This window comes from Schistocerca americana, chromosome X (assembly GCF_021461395.2).
Source record: "Schistocerca americana isolate TAMUIC-IGC-003095 chromosome X, iqSchAmer2.1, whole genome shotgun sequence".
Taxonomy (NCBI): domain Eukaryota; kingdom Metazoa; phylum Arthropoda; class Insecta; order Orthoptera; family Acrididae; genus Schistocerca; species Schistocerca americana.
The window spans coordinates 485,668,409-485,694,043 of record NC_060130.1 but is presented as its reverse complement, the minus strand read 5'-3'; the positions used below and the strand labels follow the sequence as shown (position 1 = coordinate 485,694,043).

The 25,635-nt window shown below is 39.7% G+C and overlaps 1 protein-coding gene across 1 annotated transcript in view; it reads right to left on the bottom strand.

Moving 5' to 3' along the window:
* Nucleotides 1–25,635, bottom strand: part of LOC124556559 (DNA polymerase zeta catalytic subunit) — a 223,577-nt gene that overhangs the window by 63,076 nt on the left and 134,866 nt on the right. Inside the window, exon 18 of the mRNA XM_047130515.1 lies at nucleotides 10,365–10,483. Within this exon, the coding sequence (XP_046986471.1) occupies nucleotides 10,365–10,483 (119 nt within the window). The remainder of the gene's footprint in view (nucleotides 1–10,364; nucleotides 10,484–25,635) is intronic.

The window sequence follows — 25,635 nt, the reverse complement described above, 5'->3', positions numbered from 1 at the left end:
CCTGTTTCAGACCTCACGCCATCCTGCTTTAGCTTAGCGTGTGCCTTTCGGCTTCCTCTCATTGTGTCTAGGCTGTCTTGTCTAGACACAACAAAAAACATCCTTGATCACGATTTATTTATTAAGGTGCCCGGTTTCCACCACTATTGTGGTCATTTCAGACCATTGAGTAGGAACCTCTTTCTGCTGGAGAATCACTACTCGTGACAGTAGTGATTCTCCAGCAGAGAGAGGTTCCTTCCTACTCAATGGTCTGAAGATGACCACATTAGTGGTTGAAACCAGCCACCTTAATAAATAAATTGTGATCAAGACTGTTTTTAATAGTAAATATAGGTACCATAAATGATTTACAAAAACTGAAAAAGTCACATAAGAGATATCACATTCAACAAGCTCATTAATTCATAAACTTTAAAAGGATACTGAAACCTAAATTCGGAGCTTTGGATTCGGAAGAGACAGGTAATTATACATAGACATACACAGTAATAAGAAAAATACCAATATCATAAGTTTTGTTCTCTTCTTGTCATGATAATTCAAATTCATCACAGAACACAAACATTTTAAGTAATAAATACTTTTCACTAGCTGTGTCACAAGATGGATGGGCCCTGGAGTATGGAAAATACTTCATGAGATGGTGTTTCAAGAAGACAGATCATGGTTAATTCTAAGAATTCAGTATCTTTCTAAACTGCTGTTCTCTCAAATTATCTTGAACAAAACTGAGATCCACGTGTTACTTAACTTTACTGTGTTGAATTCCAGTTTGGAATATATTAACATTGATTACAGACTAAGGATTCTTTTCTTTTTAATCTTTTTTTATTGGTACAGTTAGGTCTATGTTTCTACTGTTCACACATTCTTCAAAAACACTTTGGAGAATCATTTTATATAGCTGATGCCTGCATAATAAATAGATAAGTCTTTCCTCAAAACAATTTTCAATCAAAACACATGCACATATTTGATATGCTGAGTCAAAAACTAATACTTTGACACACAACAGAATGCTCCATTCAGCACAAGTTGTAAAGACAACTTTTGCCTGTTAACTTCAACAACTGAAGTAGGTGTGAATTTACCAGCATTGAAGGAATAGTGGATTTTCTTTTAGTACACAATATATTTTATTTTCAAATAAATTAATGTGTAGAGTTTAGATAATAAATGCATAAATACATAATTTACTGAATGATTTAATTTTATACACTTTACAGTATCATCTCTTCAAGGCCTCCTATTCTCACTCAGATGTTCTTTCTATCTCAAATAATTCATTATCGATATCAGTTCAGATTATAAGTGTATATTATATAACTTACTGACATGTTGAATTTCATATTTGCTTCACTGTCACTCTCACTCTCATGGCTGCCTATGCTCCCTCAGATGATGTTCTCTCTATCTCCAATAATTGGTGAGTGCCGTGCATGAACCTTGGTGTTCGTTTCTACCGTACAGGTAATTTACACATCCAAAAATTCTAAGAGAAAGCCATTAATATTTATTTAACAGATGTCAGTTTATTTCCAGTTATTTCAACTATGTAATACCCATGTATATAATTTATCTCTCATGGATGAACTGAAGAGGAAGACATTGTACTTGTTGAGATGCCACCTCTCCTTGAAAGTCAATGTCTACTGGAATGGTTCAGGCTGGGCTGTATAAAGAAACAGCTTGGTTTGATCTGCCCTCTATCAGCCACTCTTAGGGTCACTGACCCATCATGCCACCCAACCAATGCAATATGTGAAATAAGACCACATTCAGTTAAGAAACTGAAGTAAACAACCTGCTTATGTTACGCAATGAATCATACAGAAGTAATATTTTGAAAAGTTGATGGCTTTTTCTAGGTTTTCCAAGTTTGAAGGTCCATTTGTACCCTGTCTCCTTGTCCTATTGAGTTCACATTGCACATGGCACATTTTTATATGGAGAGGAATCTAACTGGTGGGTAGCCCAAGAAAAATTATAAACAACTTCAAAAAGTGCCATATATAAGAGCCACCCTACTTCACATACTACACTGCAAAGTGACCTCATTGTAGCAAGTCACAGACTGTATTTTATTTTGTTTTTAACACAGAATGGGTGTGTATACCTCTACATAATACACAGCTATTACTGTTTGTTACAGTGAATTCCTCTAGTTCTTCCTAAGTTTGAGTTTAATAAATGACCATAGTCAAAGATCCTCTTCCTTGTTTCCTTTAATTTTATTCCTTCTTCTAACATAATCTGAAGGCTTTGAAATAAATGCATTTATCACATGTTTAGTGAATCAAACCGGTAGTGTGGTTGCCACCACCCCCATACCACTGACTATGTCTACAGCTACCAATTTACCACGTTGATTCTGCATTCTTCTGGCTACTAGTTTGGAGATAGATACAACCATGCTGTAAAACAATAGTTATAATATTTGTTAAGTGCACAGTGGAAAATTGTGCAGCAGTAGAAAAAAAGCCAAATTAAAATTACATGAGTTAATGGATTCTGTCTTATCCAGTGGCAGGTCAGGTTGAGTTCATCATGTCAGAGTGAACATTATGTGGTACACCATGGATGGATAGTTAGCTTCATCAAGCAAGCATATTGTTCTTCACTGCTGGCCTCTACTCCCTCCAGCGCCACAAGGCTCTCTGATCCAAACTTTGCATACCTGTCTGCAGGGGAATGACATATTGTGATGTACTGTGTTGCCTACTGGCCTCCCTTGTTGCTTGCCATCTTTCTGATTTCCCCAGATTCCCATGTGGCACTGTATCCAGCAGAATGTTACATGCTTCCCTTGCTGTTGAAGGAACAGTAGTTTGTGCTATATCGTTTGTATCCTCTCATCTTTCCTGCAGTGCTTGTAGGGCACTGACGGAATTGGAACAGATGAGAAACTTTTGCGTCAACTGCTCCACTGCCCTCACAATTACATTTAGTCATGTGCTACAGAGCATGTACTGACTGGTAAAGTGAATCCAGAAGTCATTTTGAGGGAAACGATTTCACAAGCAAAGGAGTTTCCTCGAATGAAGTATTGTTCTGTCCACCTAAAATGTTAAAAACCATGAACTTAAAAGTTAAATCTGGAAGGTATTCCTTCTTAAAGTTTATTAAATCTCAAAATACTCTGTGCTTCTTTAGGAGGCAAGGTGGAGATCTGCTCCAACATTGGCACATAACTTTGAAATAAGCCACGCCCAGCATTAAACTGTAGTCCTTCACGTGGATCCCAAAAGGTCATATTGGTTGCAGGAGACTTACTGAAGTGTCATTTCATTGGTGGATGAGCAATGTTATGGCAAACAGGTGTCTGTAGTGTGGACATTGTTTTATAGGTTTGTCGCACCATGAGAAGTCACCACCTGATGGCAAGTGGCAGCTTACCAGCCTCAGTGAGGAGTCTAAGAACAGAGCTCGTTCTCAAAGCCCTAATGGCCAGCCTAATTCCCTCAAGGGGCACAACGTCTGAGTATTTTAAATAGGAGAACAGGAGGGCTTTGCAGATCTATACACCATGCAGTCACAATCAAGCCAAACTGTAACAGACAGGTTTGGGCTCCCCATTAACTATGAATAACACATTTCAAAATATTTGTTGCCCTTTGGTCCCTAACATATGGCAATGAGGTTAACACCATTTCTTTAAAATTAAGAACAGTGTCCTCCTCCATCAGTTCAGGAAGGGTAAAAAGCAAAAGGTGAATGGTTAAAAAGGATGCACGCTCACTTCTCAATGGAAAATTGAGAATCTTTCTTCTCCATCCATTCCTCCAACCTTCTAACTGTCAGCTGCAACTGACATTTCGCTCTTGGAAGGCTGGAGGACAAAGGAAACGTGGAGACACCATCCACAAACTGTGAACACAGTACAGGATTTCTTACTGTTGCCATTTTACTTTTAAGAGCTATTGCAAAGACAGTCATACTGTCTTCAGAGACAATGTTCTATGTTCAGAGCAGTCATACAGGATGTTGCCAACTAGATACTTAACATGTGGAGAGGAAAAACCATATAAAGATGGGATAACAAACTTACAAGACCCACTCATGAAACTGTCCAAAGATATTATACTCCAAGTAGTATCATAGGCCGTCTTGATGTCAACACATATACCTACTAGACAATTACTACAATCCAAACAAGGTGGCAGAAGACCATTCACTCCAAGATTTTTCCTACACAGCTGGTAAGGGCATCACTATGATAGCTACTTCAGTATGTATGGTGCTTCTCAGGTTCCATGAGGGAAATAAAAATGAATTCTCTCCATGAGTCAAAAAATTGTACTGATGCCCAGATTAAGTTAAGAAGGATGGGGAGGATTTATTTATTTCTCCCTGTGATGAGCCAGAACACGCAAAAGTTCATTTCTTGGAGCAGATGGTCTACTGCCATCCCGTCTGGAGCTTAGAATGCATAAAGCTTTGTTAAGTCACTTTCAGTCTTGGTTTTGGTGGTATCACTCCACCTTTGATAGCCTGATCCTCCTGGAAGCAGATATGCAAAATGCTTTCCTGTGTAGTACTCACCTAGTAGGTATATGTGTGACCAGATGAGGTGTTCCAAGTAACAGACATGATTTAAACCAGCTCCCACTTGGAGAAGGGGCAGTTATACACTTCATCACTGGTGGAACTGAAGAACGAACCACCCCTCTCAGCAAAAATTCTATGGTTGTAGAAAGCTAAATCCTGACTGGTGGTGGCAGTTGCTCTAGCAAAATGTTCTGTCACTCTCTGAAATATGCCTGGAAAATCCCATTTTGCATTCCAGCAGCAACTAAATATCATGTTCCTTGTCCAGAAATTGTCCTGATGGATTCCCATCCAACTGTATTTTTAGTACGTCGATTTATGATGTTCAGGAACTGTTACCTCAATATCTCCTTGCCATCTCAAATAGTTCAATGACGTTTTGCCCTCACTCTACTGGAGAAAGGAGGTCTTTGTAGCTGGCCTGAAGACTGCGGTATGAATGCTTCAGTGGTATGGTGGATCACGTTGCTACTACGATCCACCCTCTCCTTAGTGCTGTGATGCTGTCCAGTCACAGCAAATTGGATGTGCAGCATCCAGTTTGTCTCCCTCAGCATCAGTTGTCACAGCTTTGTTTCAAGTACTGCTCTTCCTGGCAGGTGTATCCAAATTGGGAAGTGGCCAGTATAGAGTGGAAATCATTGAACACTTAGCACTGAGCAGTGTGTGAGGGCTGGACAGAATACTGGGAGACTGATAGGACCAAGTAAACCTGTTGCAGTGCTGAAAACTGTGATCTGTCCCCTGTTTAACATCCATGTATGGAGAGATACTATGAGGCTCTAACTCACACTACCCCTGTGGCAGGTAATCACTGAACACAACTGCACACCAAGTGCATTAAAATCCTTACACAGGAAGAATGGTTTGGGGAACTGCGCGAGTTGTGAGAAGCTCTTGGTCTAAAACTTCATGTAGGGGTAGGAAGAGGAAGCATTTTCTCAACTTGTGATACACACACACTGACACAATGACTGCTTGTAAACCAGTGGTGGGGGGTAGAGACAAAGTGTGGTTGAGAGAGTTTACAAAAACTGGCACTACTCCTCAGTCTCTCTCCCAGCTAAGATTGTTCTTCTTGTGGGGTCTGTAACCAAATAGCACGGGAGCATCACAACATTTAAAATTGTCAGACATATGCACACCGATCTTCCCTGTGTTAGGAGTTGTAGTTGTTCCACATGTGTGAACCTACTAATGTTCCACAGTTGTATGAAAGCCACCTTACTGGCAACATCTTTCTCTTTCTTTCCTCCTTTCATTCTTCTGAAGTGAGGAGTTTGTGGAGGGTTCAAGAACAGAGGGGGAGGCTACTTGAGGGACTTGTTGGTTCTCTTAAACTGTGGTCTGAGTGGAGCAGGGTGGACAGCATTGAATGGTGTTTCCTATGCAGTGTGTAACACAAACTTGTTTGAGAACACACAAGTGACTTGGCACCAAGTGTTTTGGAAGGAGTTTGCAATCAGCAATAACAATGTCCAGTGGAGCAGGCTCACACACCACAATCCAGTTTGTGTTCCTCGAGCGTGCAGCGAGCAGTGAGCTATGTCCTTTGAAGAAATTATAACAATGGTACAAGAAAGGCCAACACTTTTGGCAACCTAGTCATTCTCTGTATAGAAATAGGTCAATTGGAAGGAGGATAAGGAGCTAAATAGTAATGAAACTTAATACTGATGGTAAGTAAACATTTTTATTATGTCATTCAATTCTGACACAAGTAATTCAGAAACATGTCTCTCACATTTATTGCCTTACAGTTTCAGTGCTGTTTACAATCATACAGTAATGTGGGTCACTATTTCCATCACATTAGCTAATCATGTAAAGTAAAAGACATACTGTTTTGATTATACAACATTTTTCAGATTTGTCTCTAAAGGTTTTCCTAATGTGTGCCATTTAGCACACAAAATTCCAAATGCGTGTTCAGTTCTCTCTCTCTCTCTCTCTCTCTCTCTCTCTCTTTCTTTTCTTTTTGAGCACGAGACAGGCTTTGACTGAAATACCTTCTTTAATCCAGAAAGAAATTTCTTCATTCTGCAGCAGAGTGTGTGCTGATATGCAACTTCCTGGCAGATTAAAACTGTGGGCCAGACTGAGACTTGAATTCAGTACCTTTACCTTTCGCAGCCAAGTGCTCTGCTAACTGAGCTACCCAAACACAACTCACGACCTGTCCTCACAGGTTTACTTCCGCCAGTACCTCGTCTCTTACCTACCAAACTGCACAGGAGCTTTTCAGCGAACCTTGCAAGACTAGCACTCCTGCAAGAAAGGATATTGCAGAGATGTGGCTTAGTCACAGCCTGGAGGTGATGAAACTGTGCGTGGCTGTGGGTAAGCCATGTGTCCAAAATATCCTTTCTCCCAGGAGTGCTAGTCTTGCGAGATTCACAGGAGAGCTGCTGTGAAGTTTGGAAGGTAGGAGATGACGTACTAGTGGAAGTAAATCTGTGAGGACAGGTTGTTAGTTGTGCTTGGGTAGGTCAGTCAGTAGAGCACTTGTCTGTGAAAGCAAAAGGTCCAGAGTTTGAGTCTCAGTCTGGCACACAGTTTTAATCTGTCAGGAAGTTTGACCTTCTTTCACCACTGTTTGCCTGATCTCTGGAGAATGCTACTATACACTGATGAACAAAGAACAGCTACTCAGGACACTACAGTGTTGGCTTATGTTCTAACATCAAAGAGTGTTATGTACACACCCGGACATGCTGCACTTAGGCCGTAGCCTTAGACACACTGTTCATACTACTGAATAAACGATCATTATCTGATCCATCAGAAATGACTGAGATTGCACAATTTAACTGTTCTGTAGCAGATCTTTTGGACTGTTTTTCTTTGACCATGCTTAGGTTTTGGGGAGACTGGTAAGACTGTTTGGTCAGTGGCTCAGCTTTGCAGCTGTCTTTGCAGGTGCAGGTTGTTATGCTCTGATCAGGTGTCAATCTCCAGATGCTAACACTTGTCTTTGGTACAGACTGCTTCATTGCTTAGGTGTGTGACTTCTCTCTGTTTCTGAACTGGATAGTTTCATGAGTAATTAACACACACATGTAGAACAGTGCACTGAGCACCTGAGATGTGGTCAGCTGTGCCACTTCTTTCATACATTGTCTCTTCTTTATACACCATGGTATTTCTGATATGTACACTGGGCTTACCTTTAAAGTGAATAAAGCCTACTGCTATATACTTAGTCAATTTTAATGCAGTGACTGGAAGAATAAAAGCTGCTGTAGTTTTGAGCTCACAATTTATGCTCGTAAAGATTTCCTGTCATTTGGTGACACCTTCACCTTCCCATTCCTGTTGCAATTCTCTGATATTAACATTAATGACACCTTTGCAGCTTACAAAAGCATTATTGTAATTTAGACCAGTGTGCAGTTCACTGTTTATGGTATACTAGCCAGGTGATTTGGCTTGTATCAGCTTGTTTACTACAGTAGAGTGCAATGTTTCAGCCAGGAGTGTGACGTTACGCAGCCTCTTGATGGTTTAAGTTTCCCTCTAAATCTTTCCAATGCCTTATGAATGAAGTAAGGTGAAAATTTCTAAAACGTATCTTCCACACATTTGACAAGCTATATATTATTTACTACAGGACTTGGTCTGCTACTGGCAGTACAGACTTCTCAGGCGGACTAGTAACATGGGGTGTCTTTGTTGTTTGGGTTTTAATAATGCCCACCAGACCAGCATCTGAAGTTGCTGTACAATCCACTGGTAACCCAGGAGCAGTTAGCGAGGTAATTGTCCACCTAGACAGTGCTCCCCTTGCTTGGGTAAGCCTTATACAACTGGTATATCGTACGTGCCCCAGAGATTGTCCAATAATGACTGTACTGCCCAAACAACCATCAACGTTCTTGGCATGTAGCACACCTTGACATTAAGTTTTTTGTACAGAAGTTATATTAACCTCATGATTCAGGAGGTTAGGCAAAGTTCCTCACTGCTTATGACTCATGAAATTCAACCGTAGAACTGGTGATACTCCTTAGTCTGCAGTTTAAGAACACCAATTTCGCCAAAATCATACCTAGTCAACAAAAATTGGGCTCCCTGAGGTGCTCACTACTTGGCATGAAGGAGGAGGCACGTGTGGCATGTCGAATGCCATAGATGTGGTTAGAGGACAGACACACTGAGGAGTAAATGTTCACTATGAATTTCACATCACAAGAAGAACGGAGGGGAACATTTCACTGAACTGTGACTTTATCTCTGGGAAAGAGAGAAATGTACTCACTAAAAAGAGATGTGTTTTGGAAATTGTAGATTGGCACCAGGTCTTCTCACTATTTGCTGTGTTGGTGTCTCAAATTATGTCAATAATACATTATCATTGCAATCTGCAGAGCCCTCCTCAGCTAAGAGAGCTTTTCTGGACCAGAGATTCAATTACTGCTCTGCGTGAAACAGTATATACCTGTGGCTGTCAACTATACTGCTCAAACAAAGTTTTGCACCTTCCTCACAATTTTCCATACAGTAGTTGATTTGATCAGAAACTATTTTCTCAATACCCTTTTGACCATATGAAACCACTGTCTACAGCCACCTGAGTTATGGATGTAAAAGTAAACACTATTTTTCAGTGTAATTCAGAAGTGCCAATGTGTCTTCGTCTGTGAATGGTACAATGTGGCACGCGTACACTGTTCAGTCTGTTATCAAGCATTCAAGCTTAGAGCATGTGCACACTGTTACTTTATGGCAAGAACGATTGTCATAATGTGAAGTTGGCTATCAAATTGGTCTACACCAAAGCACCATTTGAATATTCGACCACTATTGTAAGGTAGAAAACCTCGAAGATCTGCCTCGAAAGGTTGGCTGTGGACAAAACCAGCAGCTGATGACCACTAACTACAAATTATGACTCCTAAGTACCTAGGAGAGTGCAACATAACCATGTGTTTCCTTTTTGGAGGCAACTAGGAGGGCTGTGCTGACCAAGACAGTACATGTCCATTTCTACAAGATTAATTTGGCCGCCATTCATTCATTACAAATAACAGTACAAGCATGGTGGTCTGTGAACAAATTGGGCAAGGGAACATGTGGAATGGAATCGTGTTTGTGGCATTGAGTTCTGCTCACTGACGGGTGCAGGGTTCGACGGCTGACAATCATTGTAGAAGAGTCTGGGGCAGACAGGTACTGAGGCACATCTCAGGCAGGCAGTCCCACAGGTTCAGAAGAAATATGAGTCAGTCATGTTTGGGCAGGTATCATATACAGATTTCAGACATCCTAATTGTTGCTAAGGGCAACTGAGAGGTGTGCAGTATTGGGATAGGAGCTCTCAACCTATTCTCCAGCACAACAACATTTCACTGACGGGTTTGTCTTTCAAGATGATAATGCAAAAGCACATTGTGTCCACATGTCCTGGGCACCTTCTTCCAGGAGGCAGGAATTAACAAAATGGAATGGCTGGCAGTATCTGCACACATGAATCTCATTAAACATTTGTAAGTCTGGTGCTCGTCACAGAATCTCACTCAAAAACTAGGTAACTTCAAGAGAGGTGCCATTGAAGAATGGGACTGGCTTGAGCAGTAATGTCTCAATTACCACGTGGACAATACGCCAAAAAGTATCCGAACATGTTACAATGCACGAAATGTAGAAACACACTACTGAATGTTACGCAGCAGAATATTTTGAATTCACAGATGTGCACTTTCCAAGAGATTGCCTATATTTTGGTGATAATAATGAAGAAACTATACATTCAATATATATATGTATGATCAATTGCACATATAATTAAATATACACAGGAAATGATAACTTGCCGGTAAATGTGTGTCCTGTGGTTCCACCAAAGTGTCAGATCCTTAAATGAGTGGTACGGGATTCTCTGGTGCAAAATATGGTACATCATGTTTTCAAACGAGTAGCTCATCACAGAAACCTGACAAAATGCAGAAGAATATTTTTGGAATCAATAAATCAATGTGGAGAATAAGTAGATTACTCAAATGAGGTACAAATACAATGAAGGCATCAGGCACATTTAAAAACAACAGTAAAATGAGTTCCACATATATCACAAAAAAGTAAGAACTATTTAACAATACACTTTTCCTGTCATTCAGATTTAAATTACTTATTGCTGTCATGTCACTCAGTGTTAAAATACTAGTACTGTGAGTAGAAAGAAAGCACAAAAACATAACAGCTATCATCATCATCATCATCATTTAAGACTGATTATGCCTTTCAGAGTTCAGTCTGGAGCATAGTCCCCTTTATAAAATTCCTCCATGATCCCCTATTCCATGCTAACATTGGTGCCTCTTCTGAGGCTAAGCCTATTACTTCAAAATCATTCTTAACCGAATCCAGGTACCTTCTCCTTGGTCTGTCCCGACTCCTCCTACCCTCTACTGCTGAACCCATGAGTTTCTTGGGTAATCTTGTTTCTCCCATGCGTGTAACATGACCCCACCATCTAAGCCTGTTCGCCCTGACTGCTACATCTATAGAGTTCACTCCCAGTTTTTCTTTGATTTCCTCATTGTGGACGCCCTCCTGCCATTGTTCCCATCTACTAGTACCTGCAATCATCCTAGCTACTTTCATATCCGTTACCTCAACCTTATTGATAAGGTACCCTGAATCCACCCAGCTTTCGCTCCCATACAACAAAGTTGGTCGAAAGATTGAACGGTGCACAGATAACTTAGTCTTGGTACTGACTTCCTTGATGCAGAAGTGAGTAGATCGTAGCTGAGTGCTCACTGCATTAGCTTTGCTACACCTCGCTTCCAGTTCTTTCACTATGTTGCCATCCTGTGAGAATATGCATCCTGCATCCTAAGTACTTGAAACTGTCCACCTTTTCTAACTTTGTTCCTCCTATTTGGCACTCAATCCGTTTATATCTCTTTCCCACTGCCATTACTTTTGTTTTGGAGATGTTAGTCTTCATACCATAGCCCTTACATTTCTGATATAGCTCTGAAATATTACTTTGCAAACTTTCAATCGAATCTGCCATCACAACTAAGTCATCCGCATATGCGAAACTGCTTATTTTGTGTACACATATCTTAATCTCACCCAGCCAGTTTATTGTTTTCAACATATGATCCATAAATAATATGAACAACAGTGGAGACAGGTTGCAGCCTTGCCTTACCCCTGAAACTACTCTGAACCATGAACTCAATTTACCGTCAACTCTAACTGCTGCCTGACTATCCATGTAAAGACCTTTAATTGCTTGCAAAAGTTTGCCTCCTATTCCATAATCACGTAGAACAGACAATAACTTCCTCCTAGGAACCCGGTCATATGCCATTTCTAGATCTATAAAGCATAGATACAATTCCCTGTTCCATTCATAACACTTCTCCATTATTTGCCGTAAGCTAAAGATCTGGTCCTGACAACCTCTAAGAGGCCTAAACCCACACTGATTTTCATTCAATTGGTCCTCAACTAATACTCGCACTTTCCTTTCAACAATACCTGAGAAGATTTTACCCACAACGCTGATTAAAGAGATACCTCTGTAGTTGTTACAATCTTTTCTGTTTCCATTTTTAAAGATTGGTGTGATTACTGCTTTTGTCCAGTCTGATGGAACCTGTCCCGACTCCCAGGCCATTTCAATTATCCTGTGTAGCCATTTAAGACCTGACATTCCACTGTATTTGATGAGTTCCGACTTAATTTCATCCACCCCAGCTGCTTTATTGCACTGCAATATATTGACCATTTTCTCCACTTCCTCAAATGTGATCCTATTTCCATCATCATTCCTATCCCATTCTACCTCGAAATCTGAAACATTACTGATCGTATTTTCACCTACATTGAGCAACTCTTCAAAATATTCCCTCCATCTGCCCAATGCATCCACAGGATTCACAAGCAGTTTTCCTGACCTGTCCAAAATACTTGTCATTTCCTTCTTACCTCCCTTTCGAAGACTGCTAATTACACTCCAGAATGGTTTTCCAGCAGCTTGACCCAAAGTCTCCAACCTGTTTCCAAAGTCTTCCCAAGATTTCTTCTTGGATGCTGCAATTATCTGTTTGGATTTGTTTCTTTCTTCAACATAACTTTCTCTGTCTACCTGAGTTCTAGTATGTAGCCATTTTTGATACGCCTTCTTTTTCCTTTTACAGACTGCCTTGACTGTGTCATTCCACCAAGCTGTTTGCTTCATCCTACCTTTACACACTACTGTTCCAAGACATTCTTTAGCCACTTGTAGTACTGTGTCCCTGTACCTTGTCCATTCCTTTTCCAATGGCTGTAATTGACTACATTCAACTAACTGGTACCTTTCTGAGATCATTGTTATGTACTTGTGCCTGATTTCCTTATCCTGAAGTTTCTCCACTCTTATCCTCCTACATATGGACCTGACCTCCTGCATTTTCGGCCTCACAATACCAATTTCGCTGCAGATTAAATAATGATCAGTGTCATCAAAGAATCCCCTGAATACACGTGTGTCCCTCACAGCCTTCCTGAATTCCTCATCTGTTATTATATAGTCAATGATAGATCTGGTTCCCCTGCCTTCCCAAGTATACCGGTGAATGTTCTTATGTATAAAAAAGGAGTTTGTGATTACTAAGCCCATACTGGCACAGAAATCCAAGAGTTGTTTCCCGTTCCTGTTGGCCTCCATATCCTCTCCAAATTTACCCATAACCTTTTCATACCCTTCTGTTCGATTTCCAATCTTGGCATTAAAATCACCCACGAGCAGAACACTGTCCTTGTCCTTTACTCTAACAACTACATCACTGAGTGCATCATAAAAACTATCCATCTGATCTTGATCTGTCCCTTCACAATGCGAATATACTGACACAATCCTAATTTTCTTGCTAGACACTGTCAAATCTATCCACATCAGTCGTTCGTTTACATACCTTATTGCAACTAAGCTGGGTTCCATTTCTTTCCTGATGTAAAGTCCTACACCCCATTGTGCTATTCCTGCTTTGACTCCTGACAGGTAGACCTTGTATTCTCCCACTTCCTCTTCTTTCTCACCCCTTACCCGAATGTCACTAACAGCTAAAACATCCAGCCCCATCTTACTTGCAGCCTCTGCCAGCTCTACCTTCTTCCCAGAGTAGCCCCCATTGATATTAATAGCTCCCCATCTCATTACCATTTGCTTGCCGAGTCGTATCTTAGGAGTCCCTGGTTTGTCAGTTAGAGGTGGGACTCCGTCACCTCCAAAGGTCCGAGGCATTTTGCTCTGATTGTTGCCAGCATCATTTTTAAAGTACCAGGGAAGCAGGTTGCTAGCCTTACTTGCCCCGAGTCCCAGTGAGTTTTACCCCTAACAGTTGAGGGACTAACCGGTGGATTTGGTAGCCTTTGCCATATGAGCACAAAGGTGACCACAACTCAGAATATGTCCGAGATGCCCAGCCTTATTCCAAAGTAACTGGTATCCCGACTGTCGGGACCACTTACTTGGCCACTCATATGTTGCCCGTGGTTCATGAACTAGGACATGACTACAGGAACCCACACCATGAACCACATAACAGCTATAAAAGTCTATATTTAGATAATAGAATTCAAATCATAGAATAAAATATATATAATTAACTTTTTTCAGCATATGATCTATCTGAAGGTAAGAGCTTAAATTTTTGTACTTTTAATCAGGAACTTCTGAAGTCACCTCCAAGTAGTGGGATAAGCTAAAGACTTTCAGACAGCAAATTTGCCACTATATCACAACTTTTACTAATGGCTGACAGTGAAGAAAAGCAGTAATACGTCAACAAAGTGAAAAATAAAACTTCCCAAATTATAATATACACTTCAAAAATGGTTTTCATATTATATCAAAAACAGTCAACCAAAGTGGTTGCATAATACTATGTATTAAAAATTATAGATAAAATTTACAAGATTTAGTTCTGCTGTTAACATTAATGATAAACATAAATATTACAGAAACATTTTGTACGTGCAGCCTTCAAAAGTAGTCTTACCAAAAACATCTATTAAAATTCTAGAGAGTTTGAGGTAACAGTGTACCTTGGCCATGTGCAGAACAGTAGAAAATACAACCGGCTGGCAATTGTACCAAACATCTGAGCAGTACAGCAGATAGATAGTAGAACAAAGATATTATGATCTCAAAATAACACGGAATAGGCAGCTATCGAGAAATCGGGAAGATGAAAAGCTGTATAGACAGGCAGAAGATAGGGGACCATTCTTCAAAGGAATCACAAACCTACATCTATTAACAGTGCCATCTTACAGTGTCTAAGAGACAGTTCTGCTACCACTATAATTTCCTTAACCCCCTTCCCAAATTTACTATTCAATTCACAAACCATGCATGGATGGGAAGACTGACTGTTGGTAGACCTCTGTATGAGCTGTAATTTGTTTTCTCATAGTGGTCATTTTGTTAGAAGTATGTGGGATGGAGTAACATATTGCCTGATTTTTCTTGGAAAAGGAGTAGAATTTTATCCTCTTTGTGATGCACAACACCTCTATTGTAGAATCTGTGACTGGAGTTTGATGAGCCTCTCACAGTTATTAAGTGAACCCATGATGAAACACTTAGCTCCTTTTTTTCTCTTTTCTTTTTCTTCTTCTTCTTCTTCCTCTTCCTCTCTATCTCCTCTATTAATCTTTGGGTCACACCAACATAAAAAAGTAATTTTAAACGTTTTCACAATATTGACCTTTATCATCATAGTAAGTAACAAATACAAGAAGAAATTGACAAAAAGTAAACAATCAATTGTTTTAAAATTGTGGTTTAACTTCGGAGCCCGTGGGACTTACAGTTTACAACCACCAACCTTTTTTGTGACATATATTTGAAAGCAATACCGCATTTTTCTTAGACATTATCCCACATCTCGAAACTTCCATGAACTCATAATGGCTAAAACAAATTGATGATGATGAGGTCCCATACTCCGAGGAGAGTATGGGACGATCGGGAGAACCACACCACTGTACTAGGCAAGGCCCTAGGGGAGGTAGTTTCCCATTGCCTTCCTCCGAATGTAATGGGGATGAATGATGATCATGATGATGATGATGAAGACAACACAACAACACCCAGTCATCACAAGGCAGAGAAAATCCTGACCCCGACAGGAATCGAACCCGGGACCCCATGCGCGGGAAACAAGAATGCCACCGCAAGACTACAAGCTGATATTTATAAATAACAAGCAAAAATGACCCTAACAAAAGTACATACTGTTCCAGTGGTTTCATTCTGGAACCACTCATAACAGCAGCAGCATAAACTCAAATTTATGTCACCATAACTTAAGATATATCCACTTTCACTGTCAATGATCTCCTCAACATGATCACTATATTAAAAAAATGAAAAAAAAGTCACAATTTACTACAGTCACATAGTACAATCTCTCCACCGAATGTTGCTTTAAACACTGGAAGTGACTGGTACAATACATTACATTCATAGAAGTACCTCACTGTAGTACTAGATGTCTCTCACTTGCAATAGCATCGGTGGTTTCACATGAAAGGCACTGGTATTTAATAATAATAATAATAATAATAATAATAATAAAGAGAAATCACTTGTGCTCAAAGCATAATAGTATGTTGTAAGGGAACCAAATTACTGACAAGTATCCAAGAATTGATCAAATAAGTATTTTGGAAGCCATTTCATATGTGGATGAACTACATTTCCTTAAGATTCTTCCAATGAATCTCAGCCTGGCACCTGCCTTTCCTTCAACCAGTTTTATGGAGTTATTCCAGTTTAGGTTGATCCTAGATATTTTATAAATGCTACTGTTGTCGATAACTTATTGTTCATGGTGTAAATGAATAATTATGGCCATATCAACTTATTTATGTGCAGTATACTATATTTATTTATGTTCAGGGTCAACTGCCAGTCCCTGCAACAACTGTCGATCCTCTGCAGATCTTGTCTTCCTGCATTTTGTTGCAGTCTTGTGGCACACAAATCTTTCCACGTGAAACAATATTCGCCATGAAAATCATCATGAAACTTTTGATATTATCTACTGGATCATTTACGATGGGGGAGGTTGTTCAATGGGGAGCAACTGCAAGAGATGCTTCCAGGGGGGATACAGAGCAAAACAGGCCATACGGACATATGGCCACTAACTTGAAAATGGAGATAAAAGGTCTTTGACAGTGTCCAATGATTCAAAGCACATGTGAGAACACATCAGGCAACCCATAATGTTCTGTCTGCACTAGTGTTTTAGCTTGTCACTCAAGAGGGCAATAATGTTGTCCATGACGGCAGTCCACTCACACATTGGTAGGAGGGGCCATCCATTTCACTGCAATGCTGAGACACAATGACCCAGTATACTAACTAGGAACAGACCAACATGGTCTTTACATAAGAACAGTCAAATGACAATGGACGGGTGGCAGCACGACTGTACCAGGAACAGTATTCCTACCGACAGCAATTGCAACAATGTTTTGTTGTTTGTGTGATACAAACTTTTTTTGGAATGGCTAACTAAAAAAGGCAGGTACACCATGCACATATACAGGCCTTGGAGGAACTGGTGTTGAACACTGTAGAATAGAATATGAAACCAGTATCAGCATCAGGCAGGTGGCCCACCGGGAAGGGGTAAGTCAGACGACCATGTGGAACATTTACCATGACAGTTACGATGTGTGCAGGACTTATTACATATAGACTTGCCTCCTCGATTTTGTCACTGGTTTATCGCACAGGCCACCACGGTGCTAGGATTCCTGTAATTCTTCATACTCACAGATGAGGCTACTTTTACAAGGGGCAGTATCATCAACCTTCATAACATTCAAGTGGGGCAATGGAGAATCCCCATGGTATGGTGGTGGCACACCATCAATGTGTGGGTGGTTATCATTGGTGACCATCTTGTGGGACTAGTCATCCTATCACAATGCCTCACAGGTGAGGCATATCTGTACTTTCTGCAGGTGACCCTGCCTCCTCTGCTGAAGATGTGCCTTTGGTGGTACAAAGGGTAATGTGGCTACTACAGGGTGGCCAGAAAGTCATTTTACACATGCAATTATTTCATTGCAACTAACACAGTTATTTGTCCAAAATGTCCATATATGCAGCACCATTGTCCATTAGTTATTTGCTGGCCACTGGCCAGAATGCCACAGGCCTAAGTTCATTGTTATGTGGAGTTACACTGAACTCTTTGGAATTCCAAGTTCTGCAGCAGGCTTTGTTCTCAAGCAAAAGGCTTTCACCTACCAACTAATCAAAGTCTGATGAGTTGTATGCTCCTTACCAAATGTTTCACAAAACCTGTCCATCACCTGTGTCATATTTTCATTGTTGTGCTTTCATTCATTCATGGAGCCACATGCTTGTCACTAACCACTTCTCCAAAATGAAGTCCACTGTATCTGACATTGTTCTTCACCAGATACAGAGAGGTAAATGATGAACTGATCAATCCACAGACTTTATTCTCTTCCATGGGCAATAACATGGAATCAAGTGGCAAACACATTGCAATTAACATGAGGAACACTTCACTGATCAGGATGGGAGATTCAAATTTTAAAAATCATCTACCATCTTACAATATTACGTGCGTTTAGCTCACTGGACCTCAATTATTTAGATTTCTACCTGTGGGGCACCTGAAACAAACTGCATATGTGGCACCCATCCCGGACATGCAGACATCTGAAAATCCATTCATGCTGGCTGTGACGCCATTTGGTTGCAGGATGCCACATTTGAATGTGTGCATCAGTCACTGCTGCATCGTGCAAGCACATGCTTAGAGGCTCATGGGGGCCACTTCAAACACCTGTACTAATTGTGGTGTCATCACAGCATGTCATACACTGCATTGTACTGTACAGAAATGATGAATTAATAAATACCTTATAGCACAGACACCATGCATTTCTAGCCGTATGTCCAAATGACCTTTTTTGCTCCTTATCCTTTGAGGGATCATTTTCTGAAGTTTTCTCCCCTTTAGCAAAATCACCTTGTATATAATTTGAAGAATAATGGCCTTATAACAGTCACCTGAGGTATTCCAGAAGACAGTTTTACATCTGATGATTTTTTTACTAGTAAGAATTCTCTGTTAATTTCTATGTGTTAGGAAGTCCTGAAGCCAATCACAAAGCTGATTTGGTATTTTGTAAGCCTGTTTTATGTCCACAAAGCAAGTATGAGAAACTCTCTCAAATACTTTCCAGAAGTCAAGAAACATTGCGTCAACTTTAACACCACTGTCACTGGTGCTCTGGATCTCATGGTCAGACAGAGTGAGCTGAATTTTGCAAGATCTCAGTAGAATCAATTTGATTATCATAAAGGAGATTTTTCTTTTCCAAAAAAGTCACAATAATATGTGAGAAATGTGTTGCATAACACTACAACATAACTGATACCACAATTATGTATTCCCATCCAATGATCCTTCTTGAAAATAGTAAAGGTGACTTAAGATGAACTGTTGTTAAAAGAGCAGCAATGATACAGATTGTAAAGGGATCTCTTCAGGCCCAGACAACTTTCCTATTTTGAATAATTTTAGTTGATTTACTATTCCCCAATTTTGGTGTTCTTGCAGTGATTGAAAGGAGGAAATGTATTACAATCTTCACCCATGGAACAATTTCAGAAGATTGAGTTGAGTATTTTGGCAGTTTGTCAGTCTTCTTTGGGGCGACAGTCTGGTCACTGAGAAAATGAACAGGTGATCTTGAATTGTTCACTGACTTTACATAAGACCAATACTAGACAGCATGTTTCAACAGATCAGTCAGCAAAACTTTATTTTCAAATCCACTGATTGCTTCTCGGATTACCCTCTTTGAGTTCAATTTGGTGTTGCTCAACTTCTGTTTGTCAATAAACTTTGAATTTCCTTAAATCAGTGATGAAGTTCTCTCTGCTTTTGTAGCAACTTTCTAACATGGCTATTGATCCACAGTGGGTCTTTCTCATATCTCACAACTTTGCTCATCTCATACACATCTGAACCATATTGTACATTATCCATTTGTGCTAAACATAATCATCTCCAGAGATAAGTTTTTGAAGTTGACTGCTCAGATAATCTGCTATCTGTTTGCTGCTAAACTTGATCAACAAAAATATTTTCTAATCTTTCTTAACATTCCTTTTAACACCTGTAATCAATGATGCTGTATCCTTTTTATTATTGAGTCCCTCCTCTACATTAACGGATTTAAAAAGTTCATATATATTAGTTACCTGGTGACCTGAGCTGATTTATTTAACTACATGAGTCATTTATTTAACTAACTACTCATAATTCTGAGACTACACATTCAGAATAATATCACATAAATCAGTTTCTGAGACATCAGCTTTAATCTCATGAATTTCATATTCAATATCTGACAAACTGAAGTCTTCTCCTATTACAAGAACATGATTGAGGAATTTAACCATGATATTCCACAAAGTATTCTCTGAAGTGCTGTCACTACAGTGCCTGAGGCAAGTGGTTTATAAAAGCATCCAATTAGCACATTTGACCCACCTTAGATGCTTACCTTCACCCTGATTAATTTATATTAGTAGTTGTAGTATTGGTAACCTCATTACAGGTGCTGAGTCACTAATGGCTAAAATACACCAGTGTCTAATCTTTTCTTGCAAGTATACGTTATAATATATATATACATTAAGCCAGCACTGTTGACATTATACCTATCTTTGCAATATACATTCCTCTTGGAATTTATGATATCACTGCTATCCACTTTAGGTTTCAGGAAACTTTCCGGTCATGGTACTACTAGCGCATAATTAACTTCAGTAAGAGACATTAATTCTTGCAACTTACAATGGATGCTCCTGCTGTTAAGTCATAGCAAATATACATTTTCTCTTTCTGATTTGTAAAGATAAATGCTGTCCTCTGTGATTAACATGTCTGACATGTTCCTTTCTCCAACTAAGGTATCATCAAAACAAAGGTGGATTTCCTCTAAGAAGGAAAGAAAGAAACCAATCTAATGAGCAAACCACATGTACTCTGCCACCTGAAGAGCTGCTTCCTTAATGTGGAGTACACTGACCTATTGGGTGAGACCTTCTATTTTCCACGTGACTGTTGAGATCAAAATAATCTGCATCTGATATTCGCACAGAACCATCTGAGCATTTGGTTTAAGACTTTCATTTGGTTCCAAACCAGAGGACTGTGATCAGTTTTGAGTATAATGCCACAAATAGTGAACCACGCCACCACCATGCATGTGAGACTAACTGTTAAGGCAAGCGCCATTCGTGCAAACATGAACTATGACTTGCACCCAGTGCATTCAGTAGTTTGCATTAGAGGCTCTTCTACATCTCAGATGAGACCTCCTGGGTCAGGGGATGGGGGTGGGGGGTGGAGGGGAGGGGTGAGGTGGGGGGTGGGGGGAGACGCGATGCACCACACATTCAAATTGGATGTAAATTGGTAGATGTGATGTAAATGTAGAGACAAACAAATGATTACAATTTCAGAAAAAAATAGGTCGATTTATTCAAGAGAAAGAACTTCACAAATTGAGCAAGTCAATAATATGTTGGTCCACCTCTGGCCCTTATGCAAGCAGTTGTCAACTTGGAATTGATTAATAGAGTTGTTGGATGTCCTCCTGAGGGATGTCATGCTAAATTCTGTCCAACTGACATGTTAGATCGGCAAAATCCTGAGCTGGCTGAAGGGCCCTGCCCATAATGCTCCAAATGTTCTCAACTGGGGAGAAATCTGGTGACCTTTCTGGCCAAGGTAGGGTTTGGAAAGCATAAAGACAAGCATCAGAAACTCTTGCTGTGTGCAGGCAAACTGGCCAGATCATGCGTACCACGAGGCACAACAACATCAGGGTATCACACGTGAGGAGTATGAAGCAGTAGTGGATAAACAAAAAAAGGAAAACCAAGACATTATATGTAACACTTTCCTACCATATAGTAAGGTAACCAATTAACCAGTACTCAAGCAGTGACAGTACTGCCCTGGCGCACACTGAGTACTACTGCAACGCAACAGCACTGCCCAGTCACTGTAGGAGTATTGGTTATTCTTCGTGTTTTACTCATCCTAAACTCTTGGCTAAAATGGATATCACACTACATTAATTCAAGACCACTTAAGTGAATGGCCATGTAAAATCCCATTTTAAAGATAATTTTGTTTGCAATGGGAAACAATGACACTTTCTGCTGACACTGTGTGTCACCTGAAAGAGATGATGAGCAGTATGTGTCTGGGCTGACTCCAGCCACACATTACAAAAATGAAATTGCAAATATTTGATGAAACACAAGAGAAAATGCGATACCTACTCTTAGGAGGGGCACTCGTATATATCTCTAGGACGAGTAAAAATTCTTTACAAATGTCCCTGCATGACTCTTTATTGGTAATCTCTTTCATTATCTCCATTGCTCATTTTCTACTTTAAATTGTTATTTTGCAAAACTTGCATTTCTGTAGAACATCATAACATATGGATAACAGGCTATGATAGGCAGCACACACATAAAGGGAATTTTTAGCATTAAACAGCCAAGTTCACAATTATGAAATAAAAAGTACAAATGGTTTTCATGGAGACACTTGTTGATGTGAGCTCAGCAAAGAGCAACAATAATTGTGTCAGTGTTCAATACAGCATAAGTTCTTTAATTTTTTTGTACACAATTAATATGTGTCTTCTGCGTACTATACAGTGTGTTTATTTTACCTTGGAACAACTAAATATCTCCAAAAATATGCATCACATGAAAAAATATTTCATATGAAAAGTTAATATTTGTAAAGGGGACATCTGTTTGTGCTAAAACTGCTCTCCCCCCCACCCCTCCCCCCAACATGCCCAGCCCAACTTTTCATTTTCAAAGGGAACTCACCATTATTAATGTAGATTTGGATTCTATACCAAAAATACCTGAGGTTTAACCAAAACATATGGCCATTCATGGAAGATGGCGCTGTGATTGACAAAATTCAATTTTTCCAGTTACTGCAATTAAGAACCGATGCATTTGATTCTACATAACATTTGCAATAAAAACATAATTTTTTTTGTTCTAAACAGCTGATGATTTGTTAATTAAGTTTTGCAAATTTTATTGTACAAATAAACTTTTATAGTTAGACATTTAAACTTTGGCAAATACATTACTTTTAACACAATTTAGTTTCCAGTTCCATTCAGATTTGATTTCAATGAGTACCCAGGTCACTGGGATGCTCGATTTTGGGGCGTCCCTTCAAATGCTACCATCAGGGTTTCTGATCTCTGTGTGTTCTTCTACCCAACCACCATAATACCTGCACTGGCAACTACCAACGGAATGCAGTCCACAACCACTGTAAGGAAAACACTGACATATGCACCTGCCATAGATAAACATATACTGAGTGAACTCTTACATCCACTCCCCATTGCTCAGTGTCGCAGCATGCGGTGGATACCAACATGACGTTAGAGACTCTATAAGCATGAACACCAAACAACTTCCCACCAATCCCCTCTGAAGCCTTTACTGGCACATTAGAAATAACAGAGGTTTTATCTGTAGAAGAGAAAATCAAAATAATTTTAATTTATGGTGAGGCTGCAAGAAATTTGGATGCCGCTGTTACTCTTTATGCTGAACATTTTGCTGATAGGTCAAAATATTGTATAACTATTTATTGCGTTTGATAAACAATTTGCTACCTACAGAAGTTTGAAGTCTAATAAAAGAACTTGTAGAGCAACTGTTATGGGCAATAGCAATGATGAAATTGCAGTACTAGCTGCAGTGGCTTATACTCTACATGTGACTACCTGAGAAATATCTCACCATTCAGGGATTGCTCACACAAGTGTTTGGGCGATCCTAAAACACAAATGCCACAAATGCCCTCACTATCGTATCTCCATAAGTCAAGAACTTCATGGGAATGATTTTTAGAATGGAATGGGGGTGTTGTAATTGGGCACTCAGGCAATTACAATGAGATCCACAAATCTTTTGTTGAGTGATGTTCACAGACGAGTCAACTTTTACAAACCATGGCAAAGTTAATCGTCATAACATGCATTAAGGGAGTGTTGAAATCCCGACCTGGATCCATGAAGTTGATCATTAGTGTCTTTGGTCTGTTAATGTTGTAGGTGACAAAAGAATCAGCCCCTTATTTTTGGAAGGCACATCAAATGGAGAAAGATGTTATAAGTTATTGCAAGAAGAGATACCAATTCTGTTGGAAGATGCCTCCATGTAGTGCGACAAAGCATGTTGTTTCAATATGATGGTTGTCTGATACATAACTCTGCAATAGCTGAAGCTGCATTAAATCACAATTTCAGTAGTTGCTTGATTGGAAGAAGCGCTCCATTAAAGTGACCTGCCAGATCACCTGACCTTACATCTACATCTACAGCTATATGGATGCTCTGCAACTCACGTTTATGTGCCTGGCAGAGGGTTCATTGAACCACTTTCACAATTCTCTATCATTTCAATCTCGTACAGTGCACGGAAAGAACGCACACCTATATATTTACGTACGAGCTCTGGTTTCCCTCATTTTATCATGGTGATCGTTTCTTGCTATGTAGGTCAGTTGCAACAAAATATTTTCGCATTTGGAGGAGAAAGTTGGTGATTGGTATTTCATGAGAAGATTCCATCGCAATGAAAAACGTATTTCCTTTAATGATGTCCAGCCCAAATCCTGTATCATTTCTGTGACACTCTCCCCCATATTTTGTGATAATACAAAATGTGCTGCCCTTCTTTGAACTTTTTCGATTCACTCCATCAGTCCTATCTGGTAAGGATCACACACCGCACAGCAGTATTCTAAAAAGAGGACGGACAAACATAGTGTAGGTAGTCTCCTTAGTAGATCTGTTACATTTTCTAAGTGTCCTGCAAATAAAACGCAGTCTTTGGTTAGCCTTCCCCACAACATTTTCTATGTGTTCCTTCCAGTTTAAGTTGTTCTTAATTGTAGTACCTAGGTATTTAGTTGAATTTACAGCTTTTGGATTAGAATGATCTATCATGTAACTGAAGTTTAACAAATTCCTTTTAGCACTCATGTGGATGACTTGACACTTTTCATTATTTGGCCGAGCGGTTCTAGGCGTTACAGTCTGGAACCGCGCGACCGCTACGGTCACAGGTTTGAATCCTGCCTTGGGCATGGATGTGTGTGATGTCCTTAGGTTAGTTAGGTTTAAGCAGTTCTAAGTTCCAGGGGACTGATGACCTCAGAAGTTAAGTCCCATAGTGCTCAGAGCCATTTGAACCATTTTTGTTATTTAGGGTCAACTGCCAATTTTTGCACTATTCAGATATCTTTTCTAAATCATTTTGCAATTTCTTTTGATCTTCTGATGACTTTATTAGTCGATAAATGACAGCTTCATCTGCAAACAACCTAAGATGGTTGCTCAGATTGTTTCCCAAATCGTTTATATAGATAAGGAACAGCAAAGGGCCTATAACACTACCTTGAGGAATGCCAGAAATCACTTCTGTTTTATTAGTTGACTTTCCATCAATTACTAAGAACTGTGACCTTTCTGACAGGAAATCAACAATAGTCACATAACTGAGACGATATTCCATAAGCACGCAATTTCACTACAAGCTACTTGTGTGGTACAGTATCAAAAACCTTCTGGAAATCCAGAAATACAGAATCGATCTGAAATCCCTTGTCAATAGCACTCAACACATCATGTGAATAAAAGAGCTAGCTGAGTTTCACATGAACGATGTTTTCTAAACCCATGTTGACTGTGTGTCAATAGACAGTTTTCTTCGAGGCAACTCATAGTGTCTGAACACGATATATGTTCCAAAATCCTGCTGCATATTGACATTAATGATATGGACCTGTAATTTAATGTATTACTCCTACTACCTTTCTTGAATACTGGTGTGACCTGTCAACTTTCCAGTCTTTGGGTACGAATCTTTCGTCGAGCAAACGGTTGTATGTGAGTGTTAAGTATGGAGCTAATGCATCAGCATACTCCAAAAGGAACCTAATCGGT